General features: G+C 44.5%; 2 protein-coding genes across 2 annotated transcripts; both read right to left on the bottom strand.

The window, feature by feature from the left end:
- Positions 1 to 2,060: 2,060 nt before the first annotated feature.
- Positions 2,061 to 2,402, bottom strand: LOC137356227 (histone H4). The gene has a single exon (XM_068022100.1). The coding sequence runs from the start codon at positions 2,398 to 2,400 to the stop codon at positions 2,089 to 2,091; it is 312 nt and encodes a 103-aa protein (XP_067878201.1). The 5' UTR covers positions 2,401 to 2,402; the 3' UTR covers positions 2,061 to 2,088.
- A 766-nt stretch (positions 2,403 to 3,168) lies between these two features.
- Positions 3,169 to 7,663, bottom strand: LOC137356398 (histone H1-like). The gene is made up of 2 exons (XM_068022285.1): positions 7,441 to 7,663; positions 3,169 to 3,836 (listed from the first exon to the last, which is right to left on the bottom strand). The coding sequence occupies exons 1-2, from the start codon at positions 7,661 to 7,663 to the stop codon at positions 3,169 to 3,171; spliced, it is 891 nt and encodes a 296-aa protein (XP_067878386.1).
- Positions 7,664 to 21,930: the final 14,267 nt, after the last annotated feature.

The raw sequence follows: 21,930 nt of genomic DNA, 5'->3' as shown, positions 1-21,930 counted from the left end.
CTATGCTGAGCGAGTGGGTGCCGGAGCCCCGGTCTATCTGGCTGCTGTGCTCGAGTATCTGACAGCTGAAATCCTCGAGCTGGCCGGCAACGCGGCCCGGGACAAGAAGAAGAGCCGCATCATCCCCAGACACCTGCAGCTGGCCGTCTGCAACGACGAGGAGCTGAACAAGCTGTTGGGAGGGGTGACCATCGCTCAGGGCGGGGTGCTGCCTAATATCCAGGCCGTGCTGCTGCCCAAGAAAACCAGCGCTCCGAGCACGAAGGGCAAGTGAAGCGGCCTGACTTGAATCTGTGAACCCAAAGGCTCTTTTCAGAGGCACCCACTTTATCTGTGAAAGGGCTGGTTACTGTCTGAAAGACTGTAATATTATACTGTTATCATTGTTTTGTGTTGGAATGAAGTGTACTGGATTTTGGCATTTAGTTGCTCATCAGATGAAATGCATTTTAATTCCCTCAGACCCTATTGGAAAGGCACTTTTACCATTCTACCCTTTATGTACCACAAACATTTGTTCAGTCCTAAAACGATCGCCGGTCTATTAAAATGCGCTGTGCACATTGGGATCGCTACTCTAGATCTTACAACTGACACGTCATGAAATCTGCAGCTACCGGATGCAGATATAAGTAATTGTGTCTCCCGGCTTTGAGTAAATAAGTGGTCAAAACCTTCTGAGACGTTTATGTGCTGGAATGAACAAGAGATCACAACTCTTTCTTTTGTCGATTTGGTGGCTCTTAAAAGAGCCGTTGTGGTATTTGATGCCGAACTCAGTTCCGGGCAGGGTCAGTTTAGGCTCGCTCCCCGCGGATGCGGCGTGCCAGCTGGATGTCTTTGGGCATGATGGTGACTCGCTTGGCGTGGATGGCGCACAGGTTGGTGTCCTCAAAGAGCCCCACCAGGTAAGCCTCGCTGGCCTCCTGCAGGGCCATGACGGCAGAGCTCTGGAAGCGCAGGTCTGTCTTGAAGTCCTGTGCGATCTCCCGCACCAGGCGCTGGAAGGGCAGTTTGCGGATGAGCAGCTCGGTGGATTTCTGGTAGCGGCGGATCTCCCTCAGAGCCACAGTGCCGGGTCTGTAACGGTGAGGCTTCTTCACTCCGCCCGTGGCTGGAGCGCTCTTGCGGGCCGCTTTGGTAGCCAGCTGCTTGCGGGGAGCTTTGCCTCCGGTCGATTTGCGCGCTGTCTGCTTGGTTCTGGCCATTATCTACGGAGACCTTACACAATGTCGCGTTTAATGCTGAAGCTGCTCAGGGACTGCCTATTTAAGACAGCCGACGGACCGCCCTAATGTTGTGATTGGATGAAGCACCGTCCATCATCCAATTTGAAACGATGTCTGCAATGGAAATGGGCAGTTTGAATTGCTGCTCCCTGATTGCTTGAAGTGCAACTGAAATTTCATCAATTTCAAAAAGCCCGCCAATTTCAAATTAGCAAACTACTCAAAGCATTCTCTGTGCCACAGAGAACAACCACGGACCATTCAATCTTTCCTCAGAGCTGCATTTTTTCCAGTCCCGGCAACATCCGGTTGAAATGCAACTGAAATTGAATCAATTTCAAAAAGCCCGCCATTTTCAAATTATAAAGGACGCAAAGATGAAAGAAAACCTAATTTGGCGGAAGCGATTATAAAATCTCAGTGCTTTTAGCGTCATTTTTTTCCGCCCTAGATCCCCCTCTGTGTCTTCCAACACGGTTTGAATAGGGGTTCATTCCCTGTTCGGTCTCTGGCGGGAATAAAGCTCCGGCCATTTCTTACTCTAACGGGAGTAAATCCTTTTCTACATCTTTACCGGCAGTTCAGGTCGGAAATGGACATTATCAAATGCAACCTTTTAATTCATGACGCGGTAATTAAACATGGAACAGAAGAAGACAGTGAAAAAATGTGCGACACGTAAAGTGACTATAAGAGAATGCAATACTGATCTGATAAAGTCCACATAACATTGGATGAGCTACAACAATTTCACATCCCAAGACATCCCCGCTGCACTTTCAAGGTCACTTATCTCTATATGAGGTTTTGGGTGGCTCTTATAAGAGCCTTTTGTTTTTGGTAGACAAGGTCGATTTGTTTAGCCGCCGAATCCATAGAGAGTGCGGCCCTGGCGTTTCAGAGCGTACACCACATCCATGGCGGTGACCGTCTTGCGCTTGGCGTGCTCAGTGTATGTGACCGCATCTCTGATCACATTCTCCAGGAAAACCTTCAGCACCCCGCGGGTCTCCTCATAGATCAAACCCGAGATGCGCTTCACTCCGCCACGGCGAGCCAGGCGGCGAATTGCTGGCTTGGTGATGCCCTGGATGTTATCACGAAGCACTTTGCGGTGCCGCTTTGCTCCGCCTTTGCCCAGTCCTTTGCCTCCTTTACCTCTTCCTGTCATGATGTTTTTTCAGACAAACCTAATTCTGAATGAGAAACGAGTAGTTTCTGCTGCCTTTTTATACAGCCTGCCCCGACCTGACTGAGAAAGAGACAGAGAGCCAGAGGCGTGTCTGGAGGAAACTGAGTGACAGACAGAGCAGAGAAATGTCTTTGATCCTCTCGCTCCGCCTCCCACTTGCTCGAACCGCGAATTCAAGAAAAAACAATTCTCGACATTAGAGCTCAGCATAAAACTTGGAGATTCGGCATTGATAGTCACTGATAACAGAAAACCGGCGGTCTAAATACGGATCTGTAACAAATAAAAGTTCGTAATACACCCGCCGAAGTGCAGTGCTTCCGATCACAAGTCAACCTGTTTCGGCACACCTCTCCTCCCAGACGGATTGAGCAGTTTACTGAAACCGAACCCCAGCTGAATTATACAAAATCATGTATTGGAGTTTGAGATGTGACGCGGGGTATCTCGCCCGTGTTACTGTGTTACAGGCTGTCGCCCTGAAACGGGCATGAACTGAGACTTCACCGAACATATACCCGGGTACAGTGAGGCCCGGACATCCCTGATTTGTTGCAGAGAGTGAGGAAGGGCTGGGTTGAGAGTCACCAGGGAACCTGGATTTACTTCAAATCATTTCTAGGTGAAATGTGCACACGACTGCGGGACAGGGATCATTTGATCGGGGGATCAGCTCTTTCCTGAGAGACGTGGGTGGCTCTGAAAAGAGCCTTTGGGTTCAGATGTCTACAAGTTTCCCGTGCTCTTTCACTTCTTTCCAGGGGCTGCTTTCTGAGCCTTTGCTGCTTTCGGCTTCTTCCCGCCCCTTGTTGATTGAACTTTCTTGGGCGGCTTTCCGCCCGTGGCCCTCTTGGTTTTATTGGCATTCTTCGCTGGAGATTTTTTTGGAAGCGTTGCTTTCTTTACCGCCTTCTTTGGTGTTTCCGCCTTCTTGGTGCTCACTTTCCTGGCTGCTGTCTTCTTGCTGCTCACTTTCTTGGCGACTATTTTCTTCCCTGGGGATTTCTTGGCTGTTTTCTTTGTTATCAGTTTCTTGGCAGCTGTTTTCTTCACTAAAGATCTCTTGGCTGCTCCTGTCTTAATCTTCTTCACCACATTTCCCTTCTTTTCCTGTTTCGCGATTTTGAAGGTGCCGGAGGCCCCCGTGCCCTTCGTCTGCACCAGGAAGTCTTTCGCCACAAGCCGCTTGATACTTTGCTTGATTTGGAACTTGCTCTTCTCCACATCGACACCTTTAACACGCAGAGCCTTCTTTATTGCCTGCAGTGACATCCCACTGCGGACACTGCATTCCGCCACAGTCTTGAGGATCAGCTCGCCCAACTTGGGACCGCCTGACCCTTTCCGAGGAGCCGCCTTCTTCTTCTTTGGAGTCTTGACTTGAGCGGCGGCGGCTAGAGGAGCCGTTTCGGCGGCTGCAGTATCGGTCATGTCCAGGACTCTGCACAAAGTCTCTCTGTCAGTCAGAACTGGGTCAGAAATGAAGCTGGTGGTGGCGGCACTGAGCAACTTAAAGGCAGCGAGCGGACGGGGCGGAGACAACCTGCTGTCAGCTCCCGGCTCCTGCTGCCTCTCTGTGTTTCTCTCTGGTCCTAAACTCTCCAATTCCACTGAAATTCGGGTATTCCAGAGTCCCAGGCTAGATCTTTCCTGTCTCTGACATCAGAATGTTTGCTGTCACAAAGGTTTCACTTGAAGTAAAGACTCCATTTTCGACTGAAACCCGTTTCATTGCTGCACTGATGACTCTCTCTCAGCCGATCGCTGACATGTTCCATACTTTTCGATTAAAATCTTGAAATCAACAAACAAACAACACTGAATTCCCACTTTGAGGATTAGAAGGGGAGCAAAGTGCTTCTTTGACTGGAAAATCTTGTTATTTTACACAAGAGGGACTCGGAAATCCGACGATGAGACCAGACCCACAAACACAGTGGCATTAGACTAACGCTCCCGCCCCTTTAATACACTCTCTTCCACAATATTCACATCCACACAATCTCAGGTCGTTAAATTTAGCATTTCCAGGACAGGATTTCCCCTCCGCTCGGCCTGTGCTGCGGATTCACGGTGGGTATTTGCATTTTCTAGGCTCAGCAAGTGTTAAACACTCTGAGACTGGCGCTGCGAATGTTGTCTGTTTCCCAGATTTGGCGTCAAGAGCCAATCACAGCTTTGAATCTGTTCAAACCAATATCGGCTTTGATGTTATTATATTGATCACACACAAACATGTTTCCTGACGGTGAAAATACAAATTATGCCCTGTCTGTCCCTACATTCCATCCATATTTTTTTCTAGGTGTCCCAGACATCCCATTCTCAAGGAGAGACGTCCAGTTGCACAATAATCCCACATTCATACACAGTGTTTTTATTTTGTTCCAGGCAGTGACAGGCTGGTTCTCTCCGTGCTTAGATTCAGGACTGAAGACAGATAAACACACCGTCAGATTCGAACATCCGAGCGGAGAAGTGACAGTGACCGTCTCACCTGCGGCATTGGTGGCGTGTTAACTGTTCCAATACCGTACGTCTCTTCAGCGTGTCCATAACACGCTCAATAACTTCATTCCTCTTTCATATACAACAACAGAGCGACAGAGAGAGGGAGAGTGAAAGAGAGAGAGGGGTGAGAGAGGGAGGGAGACAGACCGTTTCAGTCTTACAATTTCCAACTGTGTGTCCCTTTCACACAGAATAACAGTATTTCACCTTCACCTGAATATTCAGAGAGAGAGACTATCAGTACTACAATAGAATGCATACATATAACACTTAGTAACTGTATCTCCAACATAGATACAGCACCAAAGGCAGAGGGAGAGAGACAGCATCAATAGCGAGAAAAAGGCAGAGACAGAGAAAGATCTGGATTGGGGGAGAGGCTTGGAGGATGGTGAGATAGAGAGATATGTATTCACTTAGAATCACAGAAGCATCGAAATATTATGGCACAGAAAGAAGCCACTTGGCCCATCCTGTCTGTGCCAGCCGAAAAGAATTCCACCTATTCTAATCCCAGCTGCCAGCATTTGGTCCGTAACCCGCAGATTACGGCACTTGAGATGCATATCCAGACCTCTTTTGTATGAGTTGAAGGTTTATGCCTCAACTCCCCTTTCAGGCAGTGAGTTCCAGAACACCGCCACACTTTTTTTCAAATTCATTCATATGATGTGGGTGTTGCTGGCTCGGCCAGCATTTATTGCCCATCCCTCACTGCCCTTGAGGAGGTCGTGGTGAAATGGCTTCTTGAACTGCTGCACTCCATGTGAGGTAGGTACAGCCACAGTGCTGTTAGGAAGGGAGTTCCAGGATTTTGACACAGCGACAGTGAATGAACAGCAATATAATTCTAAGTCAGGATGGTGTGTGACTTGGAGCGGAACTTGCAGGTGGTGGTGTTCCCATGCATCTGCTGCTCTTGAGATTCTAGTTGGTAGAGGTCGCGGGTTTGGAAGATGCTGTCGAAAGAGCCTTGGTTCGTTGCTGCAGTGCATCTTGTAAATGTTACACACTGCTCTGATGTGTGTCGGTGGTGGCGGGAGTGAATGTTTGTGCATGGGGTGGCAATCAAGTGGGCTGCTTCGTCCTGGATGCTGTCGAGCTTCTTGAGTGTTGTTGGAGCTGCACACATCCAGGCAAGTGGAGAGTATTACATCACACTCCAGACTTCTGCCTTGTAAATGGTGGACAGGCTTTGGGGAGTCAGCAGGTTATTTGCTTGTCGCAGGATTCCTATCCTCCGACCTGCTCTTGTAACCACGGTATTTATATGGCTACTCCAGTTCAGTTTCTGGTCAATGGCAGACCCGAGGATATTGATAGTGGGGGATTCAGCGATGCTAATTGCCATTGAATGTTCAGGGGAGATGGTTAGATTCTCTCTTGTTGGAGATGGTAGTTGCCTGGCACTTGTGTGGCACGAATGTTACTTGCCACTTATCAGCACAAGCCTGGATAATGTCCAGGTCTTGCTGCATTTCGACACGGATTGCTTCAGTAGCTGAGGTGTCACGAATCATGCTGAACATTGGAGAATCATCAGTGAACATCCCCACTTCTGACGTTATGGTTGAAGGAAGGTCATTGATGAATCAGCTGAAGATGGTTGGGCCGAGGACATTACCCTGAGGAACTCCTGCAGTGAAGTCCTGGAGCTGAGATGATTGACCTCGAACAACCACAACCATCTTCCTTTGCACTAGGTATGACTCCAACCAGCGGAGAGTTTTCCCACTGATTCCCATTGACCCCAGTTTTGCTCGGGTTCCTTGATGCCATACTCGGTCAAATGCTGCCTTGATGTCAAGGGCAGTCACTTTCTCTTCGCTTCTTGAATTCATCTCTTTTGTCCATGTTTGAACTAAGGCTGTAATGTGGTCAGGAGCTGAGTGGCACTGGCGCAACCCAAACTGAGCGTCACTGAGCAGGTTATTACAAAGCAAGTGCCGTTTGATGGCACTGTTGATGAAATCTTCCATCACTTTTATGATGATTGAGAGTAGGCTGATTGTCCAGCTTGGACATGACCTGCTTTTGTTGTCAAAGACATGCTTGGGGAATATTCCACATTGTCAGGTACATGCCAATGTTGTAGCTGTACTGGAACAACTTGGCTAGGGGCAGATCAAGTTCTGGAGAATAGGTCTTCAGAACTATTGCCAGAACATTGTTGGAGCCCAGAGCCTTTGCAGTCTGCAGTGCCTGTAGTCGTTACTTGATGTCACACGGAGTGAATCGAAATAACTGATGCATTCAGGAGGAATCCGAGATGAATCATCAACTCGGCACCTCGAGCGAAGATTGTTGCAAATGCTTCAACCTTATCTTTCGCACTGATGTGTTGGGCTCCCTCATCATTGAAGATGGGGATATTTGTGGAGCCACCTCCTTCAGTTAGTCTGTTAATTGTGGACCACCATTCATGGCTGGATGTGACAGGACTGCAGAGCTTAGATCTGATCTGTTGGTTATGAGATCACTTGGCTCTGTCTATCGCATGCTGCTTACACAATTTGGCCCCCAAATAATCCTGTGTTGTAGCTTCCCCAGGTTGACACCTCATTTTGAGGTATGCCGGGTGCTGCTCCTGGCATGCCCTGCTGTACTCTTCATTGAACCACGTTTGGTCACCTACCTTGATGGTAATGGTAGAGTGGGGGATATGCCGGGCCATGAGATTACAGATTGCAGTTGAGTACAATTCTGCTGCTGTTGGTAACTCGATCCTCATGTACGAACATACGAATTATGATCAGGAGTAGGCCACTCGGTCCTTCGAGCCTGCTCTGCCATGCCATTCAATAAGTTTTTGTCTCTACTGATTACTTCACATTTCCACCACCCCCCCCGGTAATCCTCCACTCCCTTGTTCGTCAAGAAACTATTTACACTGCCTTAAAAATATTCAAAGACTCTGCTTATACCGCCTTTTGAGGATGAGAATTCCAAAGGCTCACGACCCTCCGAAAGAAAATAAAAATCTCCTTATCTCTGTCTTAAATTTGCGACCCCTTATTTTTAAACAGTGACCCCTAGTTATAGATTCTCCCACAAGGGGAAACATCCTTTCCACATCCACCCTGTCAAGACCCCTCAGGATCTTATATGTTTCAATCAAGTCACATCTTACTCTTCTAAATTCCAGTGGATACAAGCCTAGCTTGTCCAATCCTTCCTCGTAAGACAGCCCGTCCATTCCAGGCATTAGCCTAGTAAACCTTCTCTGTACTGCCTCCAACGCACTTACACCGTTCCTTAAATAAGGAGACCAGCACTGTACACATTAATCCGAATGGCCCACAGAGCCTCATGGATGCTCAGTTTTGCATTGCTAGGTGGGGAAAACTTTCCCTTGTATCCCCGCTAATCTTTCTACCAAACACTTTAAGTCTTTGTCCCCTCGTCACTGACCTCCCTACGAAGGTAAATCGGCCCTTGACATCCACTCTATCCAGGCCTCTCAAAATGTTATACATTTCAATCAGATCTACCATTCTCTGTTCCAAGGGGAACAGTCCCAGGCCACCCAATCTTTCCTCATAGCTGCATTTTTTCCAGTCCCGGCAACATCCTTGTAAATCTCCTCTGTACCCTCTATAATGCAATTCTTCTTTGGCTTCCTTATCTCGACAGACAATGGGTAAGTGCCTGGAGGTGGTCAGTGGTGTGCGGAGCAGCACCTGGAGTGGCTATAAAGGCCAATTCTAGAGTGACAGGCTCTTCCACAGGTGCTGCAGAAAAAATTGATTGTTGGGGCTGTTACACAGTTGGCTCTTCCCTTGTGCATCTGTCTTTTTTCCTGCCAACTGCAGGAACTCGCCACACTTTAGCCCCGCCTTTATGGCTGCCCGCCAGCTCTGGTGAACGCTGGCAACTGTCTCCCACGACTTGTGATCAATGTCACAGGATTTCATGTCGCGTTTGCAGACATCTTTAAAGCGGAGACATGGACGGCTGATGGGTCTGATACCAGTGGCGAGCTCGCTGTACAATGTGTCTTTGGGGATCCTGCCATCTTCCATGCAGCTCACATGGCCAAGCCATCTCAGGCGCCGCTGACTCAGTTGTGTGTATAAGCTGGGGATGTTGGTCGCCTCGAGGACTTCTGTGTTGGAGATACGGTCCTGCCACCTGATGCCAAGTATTCTCCGGAGGCACGAAGATGGAATGAATTGAGACGTCGCTCTTGGCTGACATACGTTGTCCAGGCCTCACTGCCATAGAGCAAGGTACTGAGGACACAGGCCTGATACACTCGGACTTTTGTGTTCCGTGTCAGTGCGCCATTTTCCCACACTCACTTGGCCAGTCTGGACATAGCAGTGGAAGCCTTTCCCATGCGCTTGTTGATTTCTGCATCTAGAGACAGGTTACTGGTGATAGTTGAGCCTGGTAGGTGAACTCTTGAACCACTTAGAGAGCGTGGTCGCCAATATTGATGGATGGAGCATTTCCGACGTCCTGCCCCATGATGTTCGTTTTCTTGAGGCTGATGGTTAGGCCAAATTCATTGCAGGCAGCCACAAACCTGTTGATGAGACTCTGCAGGCACTTTTCAGTATGAGATGTTAAAGCAGCATCGTCAGCAAAGAGGAGTTCCCTGATGAGGACTTTCCGTACTTTGGACTTCGCTCTTAGATGGGCAAGGTTGAACAACCTGCCCCCTGATCTTGTGTGGAGGAAAATTCCTTCTTCCGAGGACTTGAACGCATGTGAAAGCAATTACATGACTTCTTAACAACCTTGTCGACCTGTCCTGCTACCTTCTGGGTCAGTGGACATTTACTCCAAGGTCCCTCACATTCTCTACACAACTCAGTATATTCCCATTAATCATGTATTCCTTTGCCTTGTTTGACCTCCCAAAATGCATCGCCTCACACTTATCCGAATTTTATTCCATTTGTCATTTTTTTGCCCATATGTCCAGAGCATCAATATCTTCCTGCAGCCTACAGCAATCCTCCTCGCTTTCTATCACATGACCAATTTTTGTGTCGTCTGTAAGCTTCTTGATCATTTCCCCTACATTTACGTCCAAATCATTAATATATACCACAATGAGCAGGTGACCCAGTACTGAGCGGAACGCCAATGAAAACAGCTCTCCAATCGCAAAAACACACGTTAATAATTACCCTTTGTTGCCTGCCACTAAACCTAATTTACATCCAGCTTACTGTATTTTCCTGGATCCCCCGGGATTTTACTTTTTGAAACAGTCTGCCATGTGGGAACTTGTCAAAATCCTTGTTAAACTCCATGTAGACCACATCAACTGCAGTGCCCTCACACAACTTCCTTGTTATTAATTCAATAAATTCGATCAAGTTGGTCAGACGAGATCTTCCCTTCACAAATCCACGCTGACTATTCTTGACTAATCGATGCCTTTCTAAGTGACAGTTTATCCTGTCTCTCAGAATGATTCCAATATTTTGCTCACTACTGAGGTTAGACTGACTGGCCTGTAATTATTGAGTTGTGGGCTGAAATGTCAGATTCGTTTTATCTCGAAAGATCCACCCGGGGAGACCGACGATACAAACTTATCTCTCACTTATATGGTGCCACAAGCAGCCACATTATTAATCTCACAATCTGAGGACGTGTCCGAAAGTGAGTCACACAATGTCCCAAATGTAACTTTTTTTCTGCCCTGTTGAGGTCTCTGCAATGTTTCAGCTCGAACCGTTCGCTGTGACACTCAGTGACAGACATTTTCAATGTGATTACATGAATCTAGGACTGTTACTGTCAGATATTAAATCCTGCGCGATCCCAGCAAACACACCGACTCCCTCCAAGGATTGCTTTGAGAAACTGGGCAAACATACTGCAGAGAATAATCTCAAATTGAACTTTATAAAGGGGTAATCTCCCAGATGTGAACCTTCTCTATCTTACCCGCAGCCCCTGTTCCATTGCTCACAATGTGATAAAACTGAACTGAATAAAGTTCCAATTGTTTGTATTTTTGTTTTTCAAAGCGTTGCCGAAAGAAGCGCATGCGCGGTAAAGCCACGCCCACACCTCGGATGGTTGATGACCGACAGAGCGCATGCGCTCCCCTGTGCCTGCAAGGCCATTGAACGGCATTTATTCAAAGAGGGGAAAGCGTTTGTTTTTAACAGAGGGAATGGAGATATTACAGTATCGGGGTAAGTCAGCAAACAGCAGTCTCCTTCCAGCAGCACTTTGTTTGGGGAAACTTGTCCGCAATCTGGCTCAGAGATCATCATTGACTTTGGGGCAAGTTCAGGAGGGTTGCGAGTTGTTTGCTAGAGACAGAGTGAGGCAGGAAGTGATCCGGTAACATGGAGTGAGCGGCGGAAGACAGAGGCATTTCTTGGGCTGCGTGTGCACTGCGTAAGTGAGACAAAAGGTGAAGAAGCTGCTGTTGAAATTCATGGCTGTTTTTATCCTCAAACCTGTAATGCTTGTTCCTGGTTTAGCTCCTATTTCACGCTGTTTGTTGTTATTGACAAGTGAATAGTGAAAACAGAGCCGGACTGTTGGCATTTATTGCAAGGGGGATGGAATATAAACGTCAGTTGTTGGTGAGACCTCACCTGGATTACCGGATACAGTTGTGGTCTCCTTCGCATTGGATGCAGTTCAGGCAAGGTTCGTTCGGTTGCTTCCTGTGATGAAGAGGTTACGTTATGAGGAAAAGGTTGAGCAGGTTGTGTTACACTCATTGGAGTTTGTAATAATCAGAGCTAATCTTATAGAAAAATGTAAAATTCTGAGGGGTCTTGACAGAGTAGATGCTGAGAAGATACCTCCCCTCGAGGGAATCAAGAACCACGCCGCACAGTTTCAGAATAAGGGGTCTCCCATTTCAGACGGAGGTAAGGAAGAATTTCTTCTCACAAAGCGTCATTAATCTATGGAATTTTCTACCCCTGAGAGAAGTGGATGCTGATGATTAAATATATTCAAGGATCAGTTAATTTTTTGATCTACAAGGGAGTAACGGGTTTTTAGTCAGGCAGAATAATGGAGCTGAAGCCAAGATCAAATCAGACATGATTTTATTGAATGGTGGATCAGGCTGGAGAGGCTGAATGGCTGACTCCTGCTCCTAGTTCTTAGGTTATTACATTATAATGCCAGATGGAAATAGAAACCTGACCTGCACAAATATCCCTGCTCCATCAGGTCGTCCCAACCTTGGAGCAGTGTAGATGTTGGCTTGTTTCTGGATGTCCCAAAATTGTTGTGAAACTGCCAAGACACCTCGTCAGCAGATGCTGAGAGCTGCAGTGGAATCAGACAGTGATATTTTTTGTATTTTTGGTTTGCATTTGTGATTAGTCATAAATATTATTAATTGAAATGTTACATTAATCTCTTTTCTAGCTTCCACCTCAACTGCTCGTGACTTACAAGACATAGTTTTCTTCCTTTCTGTTGGTGAATAGTTCAAGGGAGCAGAATGAATGTGATGATTCCCAGGCACAAGGGCAAGTGCAGTGGGCTCCTTCCATCACAGACAAGGTACAGTACCACTCCCATAGGCCTTTAGTTCATGGCATTGTCACAAGAAGCAGATGTAGTCAAACTCTCACTGATCCCAAGTTCAGAGACACATTTCCAATTCAGCAATCAAACAAATCAGAAGAGACAGACATTGTATCCAATCCATTCCAAATCAATACTGCTGAAAGTTAGGTAAAGTTTAAAAGCAGAACCCACTATCAGATTAAAAGGCACTCTGTCAATCTCACAAGAGGGTGCATCCTGGAGACAGTGAATCTCACCCTCACATGCCTGAAACTGATGTTGACAAAATAAAAATAAACACATTCATATAATATAAACAGACAGGCACAAAGTGAAATTCACATTTCCAAATTATTAAAAAGTTTAAGTAAAGATTAAAACCTTCAGCCACAGAAAGTAAACTGACAGATACAGAGAAGAAAATGAAACCACTCACAGGCAAGAGACTGTCCGATAGAGAATAAAACCAGAGTCACCTAACAGAGACAGACAGTTACCAGTAACAGCCATGACACATTGCAGAGACTGAGAAGCACAAAGGAAAATCACTTCTTCAATAACAGAAATTGAAATCTAGGAATAACACACATCCTCATGTAATAGACATTGATAACTGCAGACAAAGAAAATATGCTCATAAACCTATCAGGAACTGTAAGCTGCATATTAAAACGTACAGTTACAGAGCAGAAATCGACTGATTCAGAGATAGGCCCCATGTCACAGAATAGAATTTGAAAGAGACAGAATAAACCCACAACATCATACCTTAAGGTTTAACCTATCATCCAGGTGCAGCTTAAAACTGACACTCACATACCAGAAGACAACTGGTGCAAAGTAAAACTCACTCAAGTAACAGAAACTGATAGGTACAGATCAAAAACCACAATCATATCCCAGAAAATAACAGGTAAAGAATAAAACAACAGTCACATATCAGAATCTGGCAGATAGTGAAATAAAACCACTTTCATTTTCCATAAACTGACAGGTACAGACTAAAAACTACATTCATATACTATCAATGGACAGGTACAGATTTAATCCCTCATTCACTTAACAGAAGCAAACAGATATAGGGTAAAGCATGTTCTCAAATTCCAAAGATTGAAAGATCGAGAATTAACTCACATTCACATACCAGCAACTGACAGAGAAAGATTAAAATCTTCCCACATTTCGGAAAGTAACAGGTACAGAATAAATACCACCCTCACATATCAGAAACTGGCAGAAACAGATTGTAAAAAGACTCGCATAGGAGAAACCAAGAGGTACACATTAAAATCTACATTCACATATCAGAAATTAGGAGATACAGTATAACTGCCACACTTAACTACCAGAGACTGACAGACACAGTGTGAAACCCATAGTGAATTGCAAGAAGTTAACAGAGAGTGAAAGTCTCTCATCCATATCAGACACTGACAGGTACAAAGAAAACCTAACAATTGCACTTCAGACACTGATAGATACAGAACAACACACACATAATTAAGAACATTCATATATCAGATACTGACAGATACAGGTTAAAACTCACACACACAGAAAAAAAGACTGACAGGTTCAGAATAAAATTGGCAGTCACATTTCAGAGAATGACAATGTACAAAGTAAACCTCACAGCCAGTGTCAGGAACTGGCATGTACAGATTACAAATCACATTCACATCCGAGAGCGTGGAGAGAAGTGTGAACCCCCACTCATATACACAAGAATGTGATATTGTGTCAAATCCACACTCACATACCCTATACTGATGGGGACAAAGTACAAGCCAGATACGCATACACCGGAAGCTCAAAGGTACAGAATAAGATGTTTCTCACATAAAACAAACTGACAGGTACAGATAAAGCCACACTCAAAATACAAGACTGATAGAGGTAAATTGTAGACCAGGGATTGAGAGATATACAGTGAAACTCCACCCGCCAAGACTGGTGTGGGAGAAGTCAGGTTCAGTTTGTGGGGCACTGGCACCATGACTAGGGAAAGTGGAGGCTGCACCGTTTGGACAGTCTACACCTGAACCAAGCTGGGACCAGTGTTCGAGAAAACCATATAACTAGGGATGTAGAGAGGTACTTGATCTAAACAAAGGCATCAAGCTTTAGTGGATGTAACAAATCAAGGGGTACAGTCAAGGTAGGAGAACACAATAGTAATATGGGAAATGAAGGCCAGAGAATGGCAGGAAGGGGCAGAGAGAAATAACCTAAGAGCAGACCGACAGTCAACACTAGATGTGACAAAGATAACAAAAAGATAACACCAAAGGCCCTTTATGTGAATGCACATAGAATTCATAACAAAGTAGAGGAACTGATAGCACACGTTGAAGTAAATAAATATGATCTAATAGTCATTATGGAGACATGGCTGCAGGATAACAAGGATTGGGTCCTCAATATTGAGGGATATGTAACATTCAAGAAGAATAGGAAGCTAGGTAAAGGTGGAGAGCTGGCACTGTTAATCAAGGATCGTATTGGTGCAATTGTTAGACATGACCTTGGTTCAGGAGATCAGGATGTAGAATCGGTTTGAGTGGAGATGAGGAATAGTCGGGGGAAAGAGGCACTAGTCGGAACAGTCTACAGGCCCCCAGACAGTAATCACAATTTAGGATGAAGGATACAAGAATATCTATTGGGTGCTTGTGATAATGAGATGGAAAGAATCACAGGTGTTTTCAAACAACACAGTGGTGCAGTGGTTAGCACCACAGCCTCACAGCTCCAGCGACCCAGGTCCAATTCTGGATACTGCCTGTGCGGAGTTTGCAAGTTCTCCTTGTGACTCTGTGGGTTTTCTCCGGGTGCTCCAGTTTCCTCCCACAGCCAAAGGCTTGCAGGTTGATAGGTAAATTGGCTATTATAAATTGCCCCGAGTTTCGGTAGGTGGTAGGAGAATTGAGGAAAGGTGGGGATGGGTTAGGAATATGGGATTAATGTAGGATTAGTATAAATGGGTGGTTGATGGTTGGCACAGACTCGATGTACTGAAGGGCCTGTTTCAGTGCTGTATGTCTGAAGTAAATAATTATAAACTGGAAAGAATGAGATTGGTAATAGAAGCTAGATGGGATTGAGATTCACAAGGAGGAGGAGTTAGCAATTTTGGAAAGAGTGAAAATAGATAAGTCCCCTGGGCCAGATGGGATTTATCCTAGGATTCTCTGGGAAGCCAGGGTGGAGATTGCAGAGCCGTTGTTGTTGATCTTTATGTCGTCATTGTCGACAGGAGTAGTGCCGGAGGACTGGAGGATAGCAAATGTTGTCCCCTTGTTCAAGAAAGGGAGTAGAGACAGCCCTGGTAATTATAGACCTGTGAGCCTTACTTCGGTTGTGGGTAAAATGTTGGAAAAGGTTATAAGAGACAGGATTTATAATCATCTTGAAAAGAATAAGTTCATTTGCGATAGTCAGCACGGTTTTGTGAAAGGTAGGTCGTGCCTCACAAACCTTATTGAGTTTTTCGAGAAGGTGACCGAACAGGTGGATGAGGGTAAAGCCGTGGATGTGGTGTATATGGATTTCAGTAAGGCGTTTGATAAGGTTCCCCACGGTAGGCGATTGCAGAAAATACGGAAGTATGGGGTTGAAGGTGATTTAGAGCTTTGGATCAGAAATTGGCTAGCTAAAAGAAGACAGAGGGTGGTGGTTGATGGCAAATGTTCATCCTGGAGTTTAGTTACTAGTGGTGTACCGTAAGGTTCTGTTTTGGGGCCACTGCTGTTTGTCATTTTTATAAACGACCTGGATGAGGGTGTAGAAGGGTGGGTTAGTAAATTTGCGGATGACACGAAGGTCGGTGGAGTTGTGGATAGTGTCGAAGGGTGTTGTAGGGTACAGAGGGACATAGATAGGCTGCAGAGCTGGGCTGAGAGATGGCAAATGGAGTTTAATGCGGAGAAGTGTGAGGTGATTCACTTTGGAAGGAGTAACAGCAATGCAGAGTACTGGGCTAATGGGAAGATTCTTGGTAGTGTAGATGAGCAGAGAGATCTTGGTGTCCAGGTACATAGATTCCCTGAAAGTTGCTACCCAAGTTAATAGGGTTGTTAAGAAGGCATATGGTGTGTTAGCTTTTATTAGTAGGGGGATCGAGTTTCGGAGCCACGAGGTCATGATGCAGCTGTACAAAACTCTGGTGAGGCCGCACCTTGAGCATTGCGTGCAGTTCTGGTCACCGCATTATAGGAAGGATGTGGAAGCTTTGGAAAGGGTGCAGAGGAGATTTACTAGGATGTTGCCTGGTATGGAAGGAAGGTCTCACGAGGAAAGGCTGAGGGACTTGGGGTTGTTTTCGTTAGAGAGAAGGAGGAGGAGAGGTGACTTAATAGAGACATACAAGATAATCAGAGGGTTAGATAGGGTGGATAGTGAGAGTCTTTTTCCTCGGATGATGATGGCAAACACGAGGGGACATAGCTTTAAGTTGAGGGGTGATAGATATCGGACAGATGTCAGAGGTAGTTTCTTTGCGCAGAGAGTAGTAGGGGCGTGGAACGCCCTGCCTGCAACAGTGGTAGACTCGCCAACTTTAAGGGCATTTAAGTGGTCATTGGATAGACATATGGATGAAAATGGAATAGTGTAGGTCAGATGATCGGCGCAACATCGAGGGCCGAAGGGCCTGTACTGCGCTGTAATGTTCTAATAAAAAAAAAAGCCTGTATGAGGAGTTCATAGAGTGCTTTCGAGATCGTTTCTTCCAGCAGCATGTTCTAGAACCATCCGGCAAGCACGTTATTTTTGACTTGGCATTGTGCAATTTGACAGGATTAATTAATGACCTCAGAGTAAATGCACCTCTTGGTAGCAATGATCACAATGTGATTGAAGTTTGCATCCAGTTTGAAAGTGAGAGGAGTGGGTCTAAGACTAATATTTTAAGCTTAAATAAGGACAACTATGTGGGCATGAAAGCTGAGCTAGCTGAAGTGAACTGGGATCAATTGAGAAGCAGTGGCAGACATTTAAGTGGATATTTCAGAATACTTAAAATAAGTATATCCCTACTGAAAAGAATAATTCCAAGGGGAGGACCCTCCATCCATGGTTGATTAAAGAAGTTAAGGAAGGCATCAACTTGAATGAAAAGGCACACAATTGTGCAAAGATGAGTGGTAGGTCAGATGATTGAGTCATTCTGTGCCATTCTATATATTCTGACCAAAGTTTAATCAGGAGCAAAGAAATTAGAGCATGGGAGTAAGCTAGCTAGAAATGTAATAACGGATAGCAAGGGTTTCTGCAGGCATTTGAAAAGGAAAAGTGTAAGTAAAGTGAGTGTTGGTCCTCGAGAGAATGAAAATTGGAAGTTCAAGTTTGGTAATAAGGAAATGGCAGAAGTAATGAACAAAAAAATTGCTTCTCAAACCTGTAATGCTTGTTCCTGGTTTAGCTCCGGTTTCACGCTGTTTGTTGTTATTGAAAAGTGAATAGTGAAAACAGAGCCAGACTTTTGGCATTACCTGCAAGGGGGCTGGAATATAAATTTAGGAAAGTTTTGCTACAAATTTGCAGGGTGTTGGTGAGACCTTACCTGGAGTAGTGGATACAGTTGTGGTCTCCTTCGTGCATTGGATGCAGTTCAGGCAAGATTCGTTCAGTTGGTTCCTGAGATGAAGAGGCTGTCTTATGAGCAAAAGGTTGAGCAGTTTGTGTTACAAACATTGGAATTCGTAATAATCAGAGCTAATCTTATTGAAAAATGTAAGATTCTGAGGGGTCTTGACAGAGTAGATGCTGAGAAGATATCTCCCCTCCTGAGGGAATCAAGAACCACGTCGCACAGTTTCAGAATAAGGGGTCTACCATGTTAGACAGAGGTAAGGAAGAATTTCTTCTCTCAAAGCATCATTAATCTATGGAATTCTCTGCACCAGAGAGTAGTGGGGGCTGGATTATGAAATATATTCAAGGATGAGTTAAACTTTTGATCTACAAGGGAGTAATGGGTTTTTGGCCAGGCAGGATAATGGAAATGAAGCCAAGGTCAAATCCGACATGACTTTATTGAATGGTGGATCAGGCTCGAGAGGCTGAATGGCTGACTCCTGCTCCTAGTTCTTCGGTTATTATATTATAATGCCAGATGGAAATAGAAAGCTGACCTGCACAAATATCCCTGCTCCATCAGGTCGTTCCAACCTTGGAGCAGTGTAGATGTTGGCTTGTTTCTGGATGTCCCAAAATTGTTGTGGAACTGCCAGGACACCTCGTCAGCAGATGCTGAGAGCTGCAGTGGAATCAGACAATGACATTCTTTGTATTTTTGGTTAGCATTTGTGATTAGTCATAATGATTATTAATTGAAATGTTACATTAACCTCTTTTCTAGCTTCCACCTCAACTGCTCGTGACTTACAATACATAGTTTTCTTCCTTTCTGTCGGTGAATAGTTCAAGGGAGCAGAATGAATGTGATGATTCCCAGGCACAAGGGAAACTGCAGTCGGCTCCTTCCATCACTGACAAGGTACAGTACCACTCCCATAGGCCTTCAGTTCATGTCATTGTCACAAGAAGCAGATGTGGTCAAACTCTCACTGATCCCAAGTTCAGAGACACATTTCCAATTCAGCAATCAAACAAATCAGAAGAGACAGACATTGTATCCAATCCATTCCAAATCAATACTGCTGAAAGTTAGGTAAAGTTCAAAAGCAGAACCCACTATCAGATTAAAAGGCACCCTGTCAATCTCACAAGAGGGTGCATCCTGGAGACAGTGAATCTCACCCTCACATGCCTGAAACTGATGTTGACAAAATAAAAATAAACACATTCATCGAATGTAAACAGACAGACACAAAGTGAAATACACATTTACAAATTATTAAAGAGTTTAAGTAAAGATTAAAACCTCCAGCCACTGATGGGAAACTGACAGTTACAGAGAAGAAAATAAAACCACTCACATGCAAGAGACTGTCGGATAGAGAATCACACCAGAGTCACTTAACAGAGACAGTTACCATGTAAAACCCATGGACACATTGCAGAGACTGAGAAGTTCAAAGGAAATGCAATTCTTCAATGACAGAAATTGAAAGATAAGAATAACACACATACTCATGTAGTAGACATTGATAGCTGCAGAAGAAAAGAAAATGTGCTCACACACCTATCAGGAACTGTAAGTTGCAGATTAAAACTTACAGTTACAGAGATGAAATCGACAGATTCAGAGAAAGGCCCCATGTCACACACTAGTGTTTGAAAGATACAGAATAAAACCACACTATATTACCTTAACTTTACCGGTGCAGCTTAGAACTGACACTCACATACCAGAAGACAACTGGTTCAAAGTAAAACTCACTCAAGTAATAGAAACTGACAGATACAGATCAAAAACCACAATCATATCCCAGAAAATAACAGGTACAGAATAAAACAACAGTCACATATCAGAATTTGGCAGATAGAGAAATAAAACCACCTTCATTTTTCATAAACTGACAGGTACAGACTAAAAACTACATTCATTTACTATCAATGCGCAGGTACAGATTTAATCCCTCATTCACTTAACAGAAACAAAATAGGGTAAAACACAGACTCAAATTCCAAAGATTGAAAGATCCAGAATGAACCCACATTCACATACCAGCAACTGACAGAGAAAGATTAAAACCTTCTCTTAATTCAGACAGTAACAGGTACAGAATAAATGCCACCCTCACATATGAGAAACTGGCAGAAATTGATTTTAGCCCAGACTCTCATAGGAGAAACCAACAGGTACACATTAATATCTACATCCACACATCAGAAATGAGGAGATACAGTATAAATGCCGTACTTAACTACCAGAGACTGACAAACACAGAGTGAAATCAATAATGAATTGCAAGAAGTTAACAGTTAGAGAGTGAAAGTCTCTCATCCACAACAGACACTGACAGGTACAAAGTAAACCTGACAATTGCACTTCAGACACTGACAGATACAGAACAACACAAACATAATTAAGAAGATTCAGATATCAGACACTGACAGATACAGGTTAAAACTCACACAGATAGAAAATAAACTGACAAGTTCAGAATAAAATTGTCAGTCACATATCAGAGAATGACAATGTACAAAGTAAACCTCACAGCCAAATGTCAGAAACTGGCATGTACAGATTAAAACTCACCTTCACATCCGAGAGAATGTAGAGATGTGGTGGAAAATCCACACTCAAAAACCAGACTGAAACCCTTACTCTTATATCAGACAGTGACAGAGACAGGTTAAAAACCACAGCTACACATGAGACATTTAAGGGCGCAGGTTAAACCTTAAATTGGCTACTAGACAATCAAAGATAAAGTTTGAACTCCCACTCATATACACAAGAATGTAATATTAACTGTCAAATCCACACTCACATACCATATACTGAGGGGGACAAATTACAAGCCAGAACACACACACAACTGAAGCTGAAAGGTACTGAATAAGGCGTTACTCACACAAAACAAACTGACAGGTACAGATAAAGCCACACTCAAAATCCGAAAATAACAGAGGTAAATTGTAGACTAGGGATTGAGAGATATACAGTGAAACTTACACCCACCAAGACTGGTGTGGGAGAAGTCAGGTTCAGTTTGTGGGGCACTGGCACCAGTACTAGGGAAAGTGGAGGCTGTACCATTCGGACAGTCTATACCTGAGCCAAGCTGGGACCAGTGTTCGAGCAAACCGTATAACTAGGGATGTAGAGAGTTACTTGATCTAAACAAAGGGGGAGGGGAACAAGCTTTAGCAGATGTAACAAACCAAGGGATAAAGTCAAGGCAGGAAAACAGAATAGAAACCGGGGAAATGAAGGCCAGAGAATGGCAGGAAGGGACACAGAGGAAAAAAAAAACTAAGAGCAGACCAACAGTCAACACTAGATGTTACAAGGATAACAAAAAGATAAAACTAAAGGCTCTGTATGTGAATGCACGGAGCATTCATAACAAAGTAAAGAAACTGATAGCACATGTTGAAGTAAATAAATATGATCTAATAGCCATTATGGAGACATGGCTGCAGGATGACAAGGATTGTGTCCTCAATATTGAGGGATGTGTAACATTCAAGAAGAATAGGAAGCTAGGTAAAGTTGGAGGGGTGGCACTGTTAATCAAGGATGGCATTAGTGCAATAGTTAGACATGTCCTTGGTTCAGGAGATCAGTATGTAGAATTGGTTTGGCTGGAGATGAGGAACAGTCAGGGAAAAAAGGCACTAGTGGGAGTAGTCTACAGGCCCGCAGACAGTAATCACAATGTAGGATGAAGTCTACAAGAATAACTAATGGGTGCTTGTGATAATGGGATGGAAATAATCATGGGTGATTTTAATCTTCATAAAAACTGGAAAAAATCAGATTAGTAACAGAAGCCTGTATGATGAGTTCATAGAATGCTTTCGAAATAGTTTCTTTGAGCAGCATCTTCTAGAACCATCCAGCGAGCAGGTTAT

The sequence above is a fragment of the Heterodontus francisci genome, chromosome 45 (genome assembly GCF_036365525.1).
Source record: "Heterodontus francisci isolate sHetFra1 chromosome 45, sHetFra1.hap1, whole genome shotgun sequence".
Taxonomy (NCBI): Eukaryota; Metazoa; Chordata; class Chondrichthyes; order Heterodontiformes; family Heterodontidae; genus Heterodontus; species Heterodontus francisci.
Note: the sequence above shows the minus strand (reverse complement) of the source record. Positions and strands in the feature narration are given on the sequence as shown.